This window comes from Platalea leucorodia (genome assembly GCF_965183815.1).
Source record: "Platalea leucorodia genome assembly, chromosome: W".
NCBI classification, from domain to species: domain Eukaryota; kingdom Metazoa; phylum Chordata; class Aves; order Pelecaniformes; family Threskiornithidae; genus Platalea; species Platalea leucorodia.
In genome coordinates, this window is record NC_138859.1 from 43,416,164 (window position 1) to 43,431,557 (window position 15,394).

Genomic DNA, 15,394 nt, shown 5'->3' on the forward strand with positions numbered 1-15,394 from the left:
GCAGAATCCGGGTTTCCCTTTCTGTTGGAATCACTTGACAAATGCCTGCTTTTGTTTTTCATTGATATAACCATGAGAATTGGGGCATCACCATGACACAATCTTCCTGCCTTCTGGTGCTTTTCTTCAGAAGAAATTTGGCTTTTCAGTGACACTGTAAAGGCACTCCACAGTCTAGGCATACAAGGGCAATCCTTAATTCACTTAATCACAGTAACAATAGCTTTATTACAGATCCTGTTTTAAGCATCTTCAGTATTATTACCAGTAGCTCTTCTTCAAGGAGGCCATAAGTTTTATAGATGCTGGCTATCTGTCCTATAATTTGGGCATTCTTTGGAGAGGTGTGTGGTTTCTTTGGGTATGGGGTTTTTTTATGTGAAGGTTGATATCCTGAGATATCAGTGTGATCTTTCTTTTATGTGTATGCAATTCTTGATCTACTGTCTATTATTTCATCATTTCCTTGAAGTGAGGGTCAGGATAATATAGGGCAAGTGGTATCTTGGTGCGGTGAGTGAAGAATATTCATTACTCTTTTGCTTGTCCCTTCCCATGGGACCTTTTACTTAAAGACTTCTCAAACAGGTAGAACTCCCTACTACAACTTATGGTAATGGAAGGAATAATGCTGGAGCTTGGAAAAAGAGAGATTCTAGCCTGTTACCTTTAAGTCAAAAGAACCATACAGTTCTTCAACATCTCATTGTGTTCACCCATCTTCTCAAAATCCTTCTGGTCATCCCTGGCTTTTCCAGCATCATTACTGCAAACTTCTGCAGTAGTTCACTGCCATTGCCTCCCAACACTGGAAATAGCTCAGTTACCTGGTTAAAAACATCTTCTCTCAAAGTGCTCCCTTTTTGCCTTATCTATGATTCTTCATGCATTTCCTAAAATTTTAGAGGTAGTGGTAAATTGGTTGTGCACAAGGGTGTTCTCTATATCCCTGTGTACAGGACCGTGTCTGACTTGAGCTGTGCAATTTTACTCTGTTTCCTTGTGCTTTATGAAGGAATCTGGAAGCTGTGAGGGGCCTTACTCAAGCAAGGTCTTAGTCAGAGAGCATGAAAGGGTTCTGCCATATTTCTAGGTGGAGAGTTATTTAATATCAAGAAATGGAGATGAGTCTGGAGCTGCCTGGAATACCTGGTTTAGAGTGGTGGCTTATTGTGAGTTTGGAAGCATTGGTGCTTCCAGAGGCCTGGACCTAGAAAATCCAAAGCACAGATTTGCCTCCACTAACTGGAGGTCTAGGAGGAAGTCCTCAGAAACAGCTCCCGCAGAAGTTCCTGGCACTGGAGGAACTGGGCGGGTCACAGAGCCCATGGTGTCCTGGGAGTCAGGAACAGAAGCTGGCAGTGCAAGGGTCTCTGGGGGCACTTTTTGCTTCAGAAATATTGTACATTAGCTTTTTCCAAAATGGATTTATTTCACAGTTTCTGCTTTCAAACCAGAAATGGTTAATTGCAGCTAGTTATGGGCTTCCACTGCCTCTGTGCGGACACTACATAACGAATACTCCCATCAGCAAAGGACCTGAAGGGAGGTTGAAACCATCCTACATTTATACACTCTGCTTTGTACCTGATACGGAACAAGTGGAATAGGCATGACTGCTGTCTAATCTTCTGTTCATGAGAGCACACATCTTGGAGAACCACAGCTACTGCTGAATAAATGGCTTTTCTTTTGTGCTCATACTGGCTTGGAACGGTTTCACCAGTGTAAATGTGGGGAACCAACCACAAAACCCTTAGAAATCCTGTTCTCTGTTGATACAAGAATACATGTCCATACAGTGTTTTGGTGCTTTGCAGATGTGGGCACGGTATACAGATGTTATTTTTTTCAAGTACTAGATTTATATACATGTTCAAGCAAACACAGATGAACCATCACATATACACCTCTCCAGAAAATGCTGTTTAACTGTTATCTGAACAGAAAACATGCCATTTGCAGAAGGGATGTCATAATAAGGATTGATCTTTGGATATCTCATTATTCTAAAGGTTATTTTGACATTCAACAGGTAAACTTGGGGGAGGGAGGTAAAACTCAGCACTTGTGTACCTCTGTCTCAGGTTTTGTTATTAGTTGAAGCCACAATCTGTATTTAAAGCTAGCATGTTTTGCTGCTGAAATCAGTATACTCTGTTGTTAGTATTGTATTCTGAAGTAAACCATGAATATCTGCAGTCTACTTAAAAAAAAAAAACTAAGAAAACTCTGAAAGGCTCTGAAAGATATCTGCTTAAAGGTCTTGAGTGTTGAATTTCTACTAGTTTGTATTCCTTAAGTTATTTAACTGAAGATGTAACAAAAAACCAAACCTGAGTGAGAGAAGGTAGAGAGGAGTGGTGGTATAGTAAAAGCTTTTAATAGGTTTCTTGTAAAATTATCTTTGGATATGCTCCTTTTTTTTTTAACATATTTGGGCAATGATAGCAATTTAAGCAAATTATTCTGTTTAAATTGATCTTAAATTCAATCAGTTATTTTAGGATATCTTAAGAATATATTTGGATATGCTAAGAATAAACTTGTGTAGAAAATTGTCCTTAAATGCAGTAAATTGGCATTTTTGTGTCTATGTAGTATGTGGGAAAAAAAATGTGATTTTTAGATGTCCTCCAAATATCTGACTTTAACCAGGGCTAATTTTCAGGATTACTCTTTAGGATTTTATATTCTAACACTTTAACTGTAAGTATGTAGCTGTCAGACAGTATCTGTTGCAACCTAAAGTACTTCAGAAAACACAGTGGGTAAGAGAGGAAGCAACAGTGGTAATGAAAAGGTTGAGTGCTTATGGGTAAAGATCAGGGGGAAGGCTAACAAGGCAGATATCCTGGTGGGAGTCTGTTACAGACCACCCAACCAGGATGAGGAAACAGACGAAGTTTTCTACAAGCGGTTGGCTGAAGTCTCACAATCCCCAGCCCTTGTTCTCTTGGGAGACTTCAACTTACCAGATATCAGCTGGAAATACAACACAGCAGAGAGGAAGCAGTCTCGGAGGTTCCTGGAGCGTGGGGGAGATGATAGATAACTTCCTGACGCAGCCGGTAAGGGAGCCAACCAGGGGAGGTGCCCCGCTGGACCTGCTGTTTACGAACAGAGAGGGCCTGGTGGGCGATGTGGTGGTCGGAGGCTGTCTTGGGCTCAGTGACCATGACATGACAGAGTTTTCGATTCTTGGAGAAGTAAGGAAGGGGGTCAGCAAGACCGCTACCCTGAACTTTAGGAGGGCAGACTTTGGATTGTTTAGGAGTCTGGTTGACAGAGTCCCTCGGGAGGCAGTCCTGAAGGGCAAAGGAGTCCAGGAAGGCTGGATGTTATTCAAGAAGGAAATCTCAAAGGCGCAGGAGCAGGCCGTCCCCATGTGCCGTAAGTCGAGCAGGCGGGGGAGAAGACCAGCCTGGCTGAACAGAGAGCTTTGGCTGGGACTCAGGGGAAAAAAAGGAGAGCCTACCGCCTTCTGAAGAAGGGGCAGGTGACTCAGGGGGACTACAAGGATGTTGTGAGGTTACGCAGGGAGAAGATTAGAAAGGCGAAGGCCCAGCTAGAACTTAAACTGGCCACCGCCGTTAAAGATAACAAAAAATGTTTTTATAAATATATCAGCGACAAAAGGAGGGCCAGGGAGAATCTCCCTCCTTTGTTGGATGCAGAGGGAAACTTTGCCACGAAGGATGAGGAGAAGGCTGAGGTACTTAATGCCTCCTTTGCCTCAATCTTTAATAGTCAGGCTGGTCATCCTCGGGGTTTTCAGGCCCCTGAGCCGGGAGATGGAGATAGGATGCAGAATGAAGTCCCAGTTGTCAAAGAGGTAAAAGTCACCGACCTGCTCCTCCACCTGGATGCTCAGAAGTCCATGGGGCCAGACGGGATCCACCCAAGGATACTGAGGGAGCTGGCAGAGGGGCTTGCCAAGCCACTCTCCATCATTTATCAGCAGTCCTGGTCAATCGGGGAGGTCCACAGATGACTGGAAGCTAGCAAATGTGACGCCCCTCTACAAGAAGGGTCGGAAGGAGGATCCGGGGAACTACAGGCCTGCCAGCTTGACTTCGGTGCTGGGAAAAGTCATGGAACAGATCATCTTGAGTGCCATTATGCGGCACGTGCGGGACAAGGGGGGGATCAGGCCCAGCCAGCATGGGTTTATGAAAGGGAGGTCCTGCTTCACTAACCTGGTCTCCTTCTGTGACAAGGTGACCCGCTTGGTGGATGAGGGGAAGGCTGTGGATGTTGTCTACCTGGACTTTAGTAAGGCCTTTGACACTGTCTCCCACAGCATTCTCCTGGAGAAGCTGGCTGCTCACGGCTTGGATAAGTGCACTCTGCGCTGGGTTAAAAACTGACTGGACGGCCGAGCCCAGAGAGGGGTGGGGAATGGAGTCAAATCCAGTTGGCGGCCGGTCACCAGTGGTGTTCCCCAGGGCTCAGTACTGGGGCCGGTCCTGTTCAATATCTTCACTGATGATCTGGATGAGGGGATCGAGGGCACCCTCAGTAAGTTTGCAGATGACACCAAGTTGGGTGGAAGGGTCAATCTGCTGGAGGGCAGGGAGGCCCTGCAGAGGGACCTGGCCAGGCTGGATCAATGGGCCGGGGCCAACTGTATGAGGTTCAACAAGGCTAAGTGCCGGGTCCTGTACTTGGGTCACAACAACCCCAGGCAACGCTACAGGCTGGGGGAGGAGTGGCTGGAGAGCTGCCTGGCAGAAAAGGACCTGGGGGTGTTGGTCGACAGCCAGCTGAACATGAGCCAGCAGTGTGCCCAGGTGGCCAAGAGGGCCAATGGCATCCTGGCTTGTATCAGGAATAGTGTGGCCAGCAGGACCAGGGAGGTGATGGTGCCCCTGTACTCAGCACTGGTGAGGCCGCACCTCGAGTACTGTGTTCACTTTTGGGCCCCTCACTCCAAGAAGGACATGGAGGTGCTGGAGCGTGTCCAGAGAAGGGCAACGAAGCTGGTGAAGGGTCTGGAGCACAAGTCTTATGAGGAGTGGCTGAGGGAGCTGGGGTTGTTTAGTCTGGAGAAGAGGAGGCTGAGGGGCGACCTTATTGCTCTCTACAACTGCCTGAAAGGAGGTTGTAGCGAGGTGGGGGTCGGTCTCTTCTCCTAAGGAACAAGCGATAGGACGAGAGGAAACGGCCTCAAGCTGTGCCAGGGGAGGTTTAGGTTGGATATTAGGAAACACTTCTTCACTGAAAGGGCAGTCAGGCATTGGAACAGGCTGCCCAGGGAAGGGGTTGAGTCCCCATCCCTGGAGGTATTGAAAAGACGGGTAGACGTGGTGCTCGAGGACATGGTTGAGTAGTGGACTTGGTAGTGCTAGGTTAACGGTTGGACTCGATGATCTTAAGGGTCTTTTCCAACCTTAACGATTCTATGATTCTATGATTCTATGAATAGGAGCAGTAACTTAAAGGGTTAGTTGTGGGGTGAAAATGTACAGTCCATTACAGAGAAATTACAGGTTAGTACTGCATTTGAAAATCTGTTATCTGATTTCCACTTCTCTCCTGATTCATTCTTTGGAATAAATTAAAAAATTAAAGCTGTAGATATTGAAGGAAAATGTTGGTTTACTGTGCTTTCATTGCATGCTTTTTTGTACAATGCCTCCTTCTCTGTTCTCATTTTTTCACTCATCACTCAAGAAGGGATGCTGTTTTGCTCACTTTGGGGGTTGGATATTGTGAGCCCCTGTCTTGGTTGTCCAGCCCAGCACTGGTTCTATGAATCATCATCTGGAATTCTGGTTTTCTCTATATAGATATGCTGCTGCCATTCTCATGTTATCTGTATGTCTTCAAGTTGTAGGAAAAGCACATGCTTATATAAACAGAATATGCTGGGTGAATGAGACATGGAAGGCAAAGTACAGGTGTATGTTTTTGGCAGTTACCTGATTCTTACTATTGCTTTTGAACAAATTAACAGAATGTAACCTAAGAAATCTAATATGCCGTAGTACATTGTTGCATGGTAAAGACTTGCATGAAAAGAACTGATAGATGCTAGTAGCGCCTCAAAGTCTATCTTTGCTTTCATCCACATATATGCAAATCTCAGTAGTATATTTGCACCTTCAGCAGTTTTCTGTCCTCATTCTCATCAGTCTTATTTGTTCCACACCCATTATTACATGACTGTATGTATCTGTATAAAAAATACTTATCCATTTAAAAAATCTTCCACTCTCTCCATCCTGATAGATTATGCAATATTTTATATTTTACAGTAAGCACCCCTCTGTATTCTTCTTCCAGCTCTCTTGCTCACTCCCCTTTTTCTTGTCTCACACTTGCATTTGACACTACTGCGTGCTCTCTGTTTGGAACGGCATGTCTACGCTGATTTGCCAGGCATCCTATTTCTTCTTTCAGAAGAGTTAGAAATCATCTTTAAAATACATTTCTTTCAGCAGTCACTTGCAATCTGAAAAGGGTAGTGTCTTGTGGCCACTGAAGATGATAGCATCTGTTCCACAGACCACTGTGTAAATTATTTTGTGGAATATGTGTATAAGTGACTGTATTCCTCTTCGTAAAGACTTACGAGCCAAAAATATCATCCAGGTCTATTATAAAGCTAAGTACAAAACTCAGTTGGAAGTGTTTCAGATAATCTTTTGTAAAAAGGAAAATTTAAAAAAAAAATTGGAAAGCTGTACAAACTAGAAATACTAATTTGTAAAGCATTCACCACTACCTGTGAGGAGTTGTATAAAAAGGCTTCTGATGGTTTTGAAATCTTGTCTGGAGAAATTGCTTACCCTACCATCACACAGAAATACTGAAGAAGATAGTCTTTTCTTTTGGTTTTACTTCAGCAGGTCGTACTTTAAACCCCCCAAAAAAGCAGCTCAGTTACATAATTCTGATTAGCATACTATGTATTTAATTGATTCATTGCAAATTTTTAGCATTGCATATACAGACTTTGGATTCAGTGGCATATAGAAGTCAGCTGGCAATAAATATTTAACTTCAAAGAACTAGAATTTAAGAGCATTTTGATGGTTGATAGTGTTGTTTAACCTCAAACTAGTGTTCCTGGGAATAGCCCTGTGCATAGGTTGCTGTGGAGGTCTGCTCCAGACCACAGCATATCACCGTCCCTTCCCATCAGCTGAGGCACTTCCATTCCCCTCCCTGTTGCATAAGAGGTATTCCATATGGAGTCAATAAATATGAGGTATAGGTGTTTTAGGAGGAGTGCTTACTAGACATAGGTGCATTACAGGGATCCCTCTAGACATAGATGAGATCACTGTTATGAAGAAGCATACGAGCAGGCATATGTGAAGTATCGTCAGTGGTGATTTAAGCAATGGGTTCCACTCTATGGTTAGTAGGTCAACATTTGTGGTTTCTATTTAATTTGCCAGAATTTCCTTTCTTTTGTTTTCTGTTTTCCTTTTTTAGACATGACTTCTTTTACTTTTAATACCATCCTTTTCCTTATTACAACTGTTGAAAGCTTTTTTTGTTTCTTTTAAATTCTTCTATAGCAATATAAATTTACTCTGAGCCTCTAATTATGGTATTTTTTTTCTATGCCACCTGCAAGCATTTTACCTTTTTAGCTGCACAGTTAATTTTCTTTAAGTTACTCATTTTATGTAGTTTCCCTTTTTAAAACTTAATGTTATGTGATGGACTTTTGCCTTTTTCTCTTCTCCAAAGATACTGAATTTGTGCATGCTTTGGTCACTGTTACAGGCAGCACTTCTGTTGTTCATGGACTCGGCAATCAAAATTGCCTTTCTCTCCTGGGTCTTCTAAACCATTGCTCCAAAAGGCAGATTTTTATGGTGTCCAAAAATCTAATCTCAGCATCACAGCTCAATGAAACATTTACAGTATGAATATGAGGAACCCCAATCTCCTGTTATTACCGCATTTCTTGTCCATGCGGATTTGAGATAAATGAATGAACTATTTCTTGTGGATGAAATATAGATTCAACAAATTAGGCAATTTTAGTTTAATTCATACCTCCACCAGTCACCCTCTTGCAGTAGTACTTGCTTAATCCTGTAAATGTCTTTGAAAAGTTCAGATTAGTGAGGACACTGACATGGCCGTGCAGCTTTTGATTAGATATACACGTTTTTTTATTCCCAGCAAAATTGTTCAGTAAAACAGCAATGGATGAAAAAATATTTTATCCATTAAATTCTCTAAATACAGCCTGGTAATATAAGTGACTGCCTGCTTTTTGTATTTGTTTACAACAGATTAATCAGAGTGGGTTGGAAGCCTTTTTGTGTTGGTGAAATTCGGTATTAAAATTTTGAATTTGAATGAAAAATAATACTTTCAAGCAGCTTTTTTCATGTTCAGTAATAGATAGAAATGACTCTGTATTCATATACTACAGTATCTAAGTTATCCTATATGTCTTATGCTCATGTGTGTTGTGAACTGGCTAGATGAAGTTCAGTAATAGAACATATAAAAGCTTTCAGCAGGGCCTGGTTACTCAGCTGAAGTAGATCGATTTGGTAACATCAGTTCCACACTGCTCTGCTAATTTACACCAGCTGAGGTTCTGGGCATCAATCCTTTTATTATGTCTTGACTTTTCTAGCATGTAGGTTAAGCAACATTTGATAACCATATGTTTAGTGTATTGTGCTAGCAGAATAGGACTTAGAAGATGGAGTGTGGGAAGAGTAAGAATAATTGCATATGTGTATTGTTAGATTTTATTGACTTCAGAATGTGGCATAAGTATAATGTCAGCTTCTCTATAAAACAAGGCCCCCATGTGGAGTTGAAACATACAGTGAGATCCTGTAAAATAGTAGTAAAGAAGTCTTAAAATTATGTGGATTTAATTGTTTGTATTTTCTTCTAAGGTTATATCTTAAAAATTTAACAATCCCAAAGTAAACACTTAAAAATGCAAAGCCAGTATGTAAATGCATGTCTAATGTGTCAGACATCTGAAGCATGTTTGAGTCTTTATATTTTGCTTTGGCATCCATCACTTCTGTGCTACTTCTGGATTAGTTATTTATTATTTGTAAGCTGATTAGTGTTATTCTTCTATATTTGGATGAGAGACAAGTCATCTAGCAAATCCTTTTTTCTCTGTAGGTATGAACAAAATAGCTGTTACTTATGTGAATACAAGCAGTTGTGCTTTCGTGCCATTATCAAAACTTCCCATTTCAAAAGCCACTGCTTAATGATCACTAATTTCATCATTCATTTAGGGCCTATTAATGCAGATACTCTGAACTGTTCCTTAGGTGTGGAAAATGATGACAGCACATTGCTGATTTTGTTACATTTTGATTACACACTGAGAAATAGTAAAAAATAAATTTTAATCAATGTTGGACATTGAAATAAATAATTTCTCTGCAAAATTTGTTTTACTAAATCAATTGATGCTGAAATAGAAATTTAGAGATTTAATGCTTTTAAACCCAAGTACTCTCCTTACAATGTAATGACCTTTTCCTAATAATTTCTTCATATGGTATAGCCTTAATTCAAGAGGCTATGTAAATAAGATTATGGACAGACTTCAGTGAGCTCAAGGGGCTGATGGCAATAGTCTTCCAGTAGAGGGGGTGTGGTGGACATCCTCCGGGTTGTGGGTCCGAAACATCTCAAATTACTCAGCCATATTTGTCAGCTTAACACCAGCAGACTGCTCTATCAGCTAGCTGCACTGACACCTTGCTTTATTATGTTTCTGTGCGGCTTTTACTTCCTCCCCTTATTTAGCAGTCAAGGAAGCTGTTACTGAAACACGCAAGAGAGCTTTCTTACCCTGCTTCTCTCAATACTATGATCAGTGCTATTAATTCAATATATTAATGGGGGTAAATTCAATTTGGTGTCACTTCAGCTGCAGGAGACATTGCAGTATATCCCTTAGAGAGATTAGTATTTAGGTTCTGATCATGTATAACCGTGCTAACATATCAGATACTAATATGGCACTGAGATAGCAATGCTAAAAAGTAAGTATGCTAATATTAAAATACTGGTTGTTGAAGTCCCATTTATTTCAACTTGTGTGTTTTCTGAAATTTGTTTGAGGGGAAGTGAATGTCAAGTACCGCGCTTCATTTTCAAATGTTTGCAGGTTGTTATTGCTACAGTTCTGCTTTGTTGGAAATAGATTTTAAAAGGTTTCACCTGTATCTTAGCTGTGGGAAGCAGAAATTCCCATATCAAAACCACCATTTTTTTCTGATATTTATTACTAGAAGCTCTGCTCAAAATTCCTTTCTAAAAAATAAGAAACTCTTCCTGACACATTGTCACAGTTGAATTCTTATTTATGTGAGCTGATACAAGTACAGTCGGTTTCTTCGATTAGAATACATTATTAGATGATAAACAAAACTGTTGTATAGACACTATAAGAGCTGCATAGAGATGTTGCAACTTGTCTGGGCTTTGGAAGCCTTTTTTTTTTTTTTTTTTTCCTCCCCTGCACATGGAGCCTCGCACAGTGTGGCTCCGGTTTTCTGTCTGGGGCCTCTACTGCCTACCACAATACGAGTAACTGTTCCTGTTGTTTTGCGTATTTGTGGCTCAGTCTGTGATAAAAGAAAATTAAGAATATTTGGCGATAATTACAAGAAACAAGAATGTGCAAACTAAGTCAGCACTAAATATTTCTGTTGGTATGTTGACAATAGCAAGTTTTGATGGATATAATTTTGGATGTAAAAACTAAATGTCTGTTTTGAGAAGTCAAACATGAGTAGACTTTTGGATCAAATACTATTGGATCAAATACTATCAAAGACTAAAATTTTTATGAAAATGGTAATCTGTGGACCAAAATAACCTGCAAACTGCTGTCTTCTCCTACAAGGCATTAATAGGATCAAAAATATGTTTTTATATTGTACTTGCTATTTTGAAAAGTGATTGGAGTATACTAAATGAAAATCTTTTCTTTCTCAGTCTTTCTGTGGGTCTGTGTTTCTGCATTGAAAGTTGGTGTAATTAGCATCAGCGATGATTGGTCTTTCCAAGAAACTGCATCTTCCTCGGTTATTTTGTCAAAGGTTTATAATCACCTTAAAACTTGCAATTCTATATTGCATCATATTCTTATGCCTCCTTGCTGCATGGTTGCTGCAGAAATAAAAATGGAATTAGTTTAATTAAAAGGCTTCCTTCTTCATAGGCGTTATTAGGTATTGTTAATAAGCAGCTGAAGTCTGCTGGAACATGCTGGATTTTGGACAAAGACCATCATAGAAAGCCATCATGTCTCACATATAATACTTATTACTATTCTAATCACATTAGTGTGATAGTCTTCTATGCTTAATTAAAAAAACAAAATTAATTTAAGAAACAAATTCTGCATCTTAAGTGTTTACCAATAAGAGTATGATGAAACATACAGCTTTAACATTAAGGTACAAACGTAACCTAAAATTTTTTAGTTACTTTTGCTGGTTTGGCTATGTTTTTGAACACTTGCTTCATGTGCTTTGCTCTTTGCCTTAAGTTCGTATAATTCTTCCCTAGACCTCCCATGCTGTTAAATGTATGGGTAGAATGGTAGCTTCCAAGCAGGACACTCACCCCTAAAGAAAACACTTTCTGATCACGTCATATAACCTGTATTATAAGAACAGCTATGGGTAAGATTCTAAAAATTAGTATCCTGATCTTTTACATGTTGTTTTTTGATGTTTTGGGTGGCGGGTTTTTTTTAATTAGATGAGAGAGGCAGTGTGTTGTCATTATAATATTAATACATTGGTGTCTCTTTATTTTTCTTAATAGATCAAAAAATATTTTGAACTTGAGCCACTTGCACGTGGAAAGCGCTGGATTCTTAAACCCTGCTCCTTGGATGATATGGAGGCAGTAAAAGACAGCTTCTCCCTTCTTATAAACTTGTTAGAAGAGAGAGACTTCGAACCTTCAAGAATGTGAAACAAGAGAAGAGTGATTCTCCAGGCATCACTGTACCTGCTCATTCTGCTCACAGCTTAATTATGGTGTGGTATTAAGACTGTGCTGTGATATGTTGTTTATACACAGTTAGTGCAGAATGTCCTTTTGTTAAAAAGATATTCTGTGAATCAGGTACACGACTATTTCCAGTAAAGTTGTCTACACTACTGAAACAGGGAGATCCTCTTGGTTTACCACTAGTTCTGCACACTACATGTTGCTTTCTTGCATTGCCATCATCCTTGATAGGAAATTTTGAATGCACAAAAATAACATAGTCTGCAAAGGAGGAATTCTACCTGCTACCTTGTTTTTTTTAAAAAAATAACTAATGTCTTAAGGATTTGTGAGACTAATTTGTATTAGCTTGTTTAAAGACCCTGCGGTCTGGAAAGCACAGCCACTGAGAATCTTAATAGGATACCTTAAAGGCAAGGAGTTTCATGTTAATGCAAAGGTTAGTCTGAAGTTTTACTAAATGAAAACACAGTTGACATTAGTTGATTCCTCTTCTAAAGTCACTGCATAACCTTGTCAAAGGCAGAACTGTTATTTTGCTAAAATTTTCCTGAAAGGGAAATTAGCACACAGATGTGTGCGGGTAACAGTATTTGTGAAGAATAGGTGACATAAGCTGGTCGTCTAAATAACAATATTTTTAGAAAATACACAAAAATTGGATAAAGTAATAATTTTCATTGAAAGTAGTTTTCCATAAGAGAAGCAAAACAAATATCTGTTAATTCAGCTGTGGAGGCTTTATTGCTAGTTAGAAGTGTGACTGATATTAAATAAGGATTGCCAAGGCATCTATACCACAATTAAGGGCCTTCCGGTGTTTGTACTATAAGCTTCTCTTTTCAAGGGATTATAACTTGTTCTTTCAAACTTCCTCTGGGCTAAATGTTACAAAGACAAAAACGTATTCATTGGAAACAACATTTGTAATACATTTGGAAAAATCTCATTTGGTTCCAGTAACACAGTGCATATTTCCTCTTTCCAAGTTTTCCCCATTGTAGGTTTGCAGATTTTTGGCTGCCTTTTGTTGATTTTTAAAATCTTATAAACTGATTTTGTCTGTAAAAGAAACATGCCAGGTCACTGGTTCACCATTGTCAGTCACAACAGAGTATGCACAGATCAGTCACTAGACTGGTATACACCTTGAATGTTGTGCCTTGTGCATTCAGCTACCCTTGTGCATGAGTGTCTGCAAACACAAACTGTAGTGATGTGTCAGTGGTTCCTCGTTGATTCTGCTTGTATTTTGAAACTTGTAACTCCTTTTTCAGGGCTTTAAGCAACATATCTTTCCACTCTGAGCATTTATTTTTTAAGTTTATTGTAGTTTCTCATTAGTTTATTTGGGAATAAGAAAATAGAAAGGATCAGCTTTTAAAGGCCTATAAAAGCCATTTCTCTATTACTTGCAATTTTACTCTTTGTTAAAAAAAATGATTTTATAAGGTGTTTTTGTTTACTTTTCAGTTTCCATGGATTGGAAAACTGGTAAGCTCCTTGTTTAATTTTGTGACAGAATAGGCAGAAAGCCTAAAGGGCATCTCTTCTTGCTTTGTTTTTCTTCTCTTTCCTGCCAGGTCAATCGCCTCATTCCTCATACTCTTGGAAATACCCAAGAACTGGAACTGTTCATTGTAAAATACAGAGAGGAGCCCTATGTTGGTTCCAGTTCTCTCTGCACAGTTTAGATGGGGCCCAGCTGCCCATCAGTTTCTCTTGTATGGGTTAAGGAAGCTCCTTTCCCTGGATTTAAAGAGGAACTGGATCTGATTTACAGTTCCAAATTCTCTCTCTCTTAGCTGACATGAGCCAGCAGTGTGCCCAGGTGGCCAAGAGGGCCAATGGCATCCTGGCTTGTATCAGGAATAGTGTGGCCAGCAGGACCAGGGAGGTGATGGTGCCCCTGTACTTGGCACTGGTGAGGCCGCACCTCGAGTCCTGTGTTCAGTGTTGGGCCCCTCACTCCAAGAAGGCCATGGAGGGGCTGGAGCGTGTCCAAAGAAGGGCAACGAAGCTGGTGAAGGGTCTGGAGCACAAGTCTTATGAGGAGAGGCTGAGGGAGCTGGGGGTGCTCAGCCTGGAGAAGAGGAGGCTGAGGGGAGACCTTATCGCTCTCTACAACTAGAGGGTGGGAGTCGTTCTCTTCTCCCAAGGAACAAGTGATAGGACAAGAGGAAATGGCCTCAGGCTGCGCCAGGGGAAGTTTAGGTTGGATATTAGGAAAAACTTCACTGAAAGAGTAGTCAGGCACTGGAACAAGCTGCCCAGGGAATTGGTTGAGTCCCCATCCCTGGAGGTATTTAAAAGACGGGTAGACGTGGTGCTTGAGGACATGGTTTAGTAGCGGACTTGGCAGTGCTAGGTTAACGGTTGGACTCGATGATCTTAGGGGTCTTTTCCAACCTTAACAATTCTATGACTCTATGATTCTATGAGCTTAGAGGTTACAGAGTCTCCAGATTTCCAAAAGGTCCCTGGATTTCTATCCTGTTTAGGGGCAATGACAAATAAGAAATGGTGGGAAGGAATGAGAGAATTATTTCCCAGAGAAGGCAGGCAGTTTGGGGAGGTAAAAAGGGATTTAGAGGTTTTACTGCTTTTTCATTGAGCATTAGTTAGAAGATGAGAGAGAAATTTTTTTCACTGGTTTTCCCCTTCTTTTCCATATGTTATGGACCAAAAGGTACAAGTGAAAATAAGCCCAACTGTATTGCATTCTTGGAACTGTACTTACTTGTACCATCAGTGAGTCTGGCCCAAAGACTTTAGGGTTTCTGAGTTATATTTTGGTCATGATTTCCCAACTATGCACTGTTGGAAGGTGCTACATGACTAACATACAAAAGGCCCAACTAGTCAATGAGAATATGGCTTTAGCATACACCAGTGTCTGCTTAGACTAGGACCTTTTGATGCTTAATGCTTTTTCTTTAGGAAAATGCCAACTGCACAGGAGCAGTGATTTTTTTTTTTTTTTTTCCCAAAATTACTTTGAATATGCTTTTTCTTACTAATATAGTGATCATTCCTCACCACAGGTTGAAACAATACTTCATTGCTGCTTAAGGCTAAGACCAACACTTAACTTTACTTTGAATGTAGTTCTTCTGCGGTTTTGTGTTGTAGATGGACTTAATGGATGTGTACCTTTTTAATGTCTATAAACACCTTCACCTTTTTATGGAGGGATTAAAAATGTTCATAGCAGCTCATGTCACACTTCCTTGTCTAAAGTGTTCTTGAATGTTCTGGCCATGGTAGAATATGTAAGCACCATGCAGTTTTTATTCAGATGACCAATCTCAATTGCTTCTTTTTTTTATTTTTTCTTTTTTTCTTTTTTCTTTTTTTAAAAACTTTTCACATATGTTCATCATTTAGATGAAATAAACTTGGG

General features: G+C 40.2%; 1 protein-coding gene across 1 annotated transcript in view; it reads left to right on the plus strand.

Moving 5' to 3' along the window:
- LOC309602011 (ADP-ribosylation factor-like protein 15) overlaps positions 1-11,952 on the plus strand; it is a gene marked incomplete at both ends in the record, with an annotated part of 207,235 nt that extends 195,283 nt beyond the window's left edge. Inside the window, one exon of the mRNA XM_082335286.1 lies at positions 11,800-11,952. Coding sequence (XP_082191412.1) covers positions 11,800-11,952 — 153 coding nt within the window. The remainder of the gene's footprint in view (positions 1-11,799) is intronic.
- Between the last annotated feature and the right edge of the window lie 3,442 nt (positions 11,953-15,394).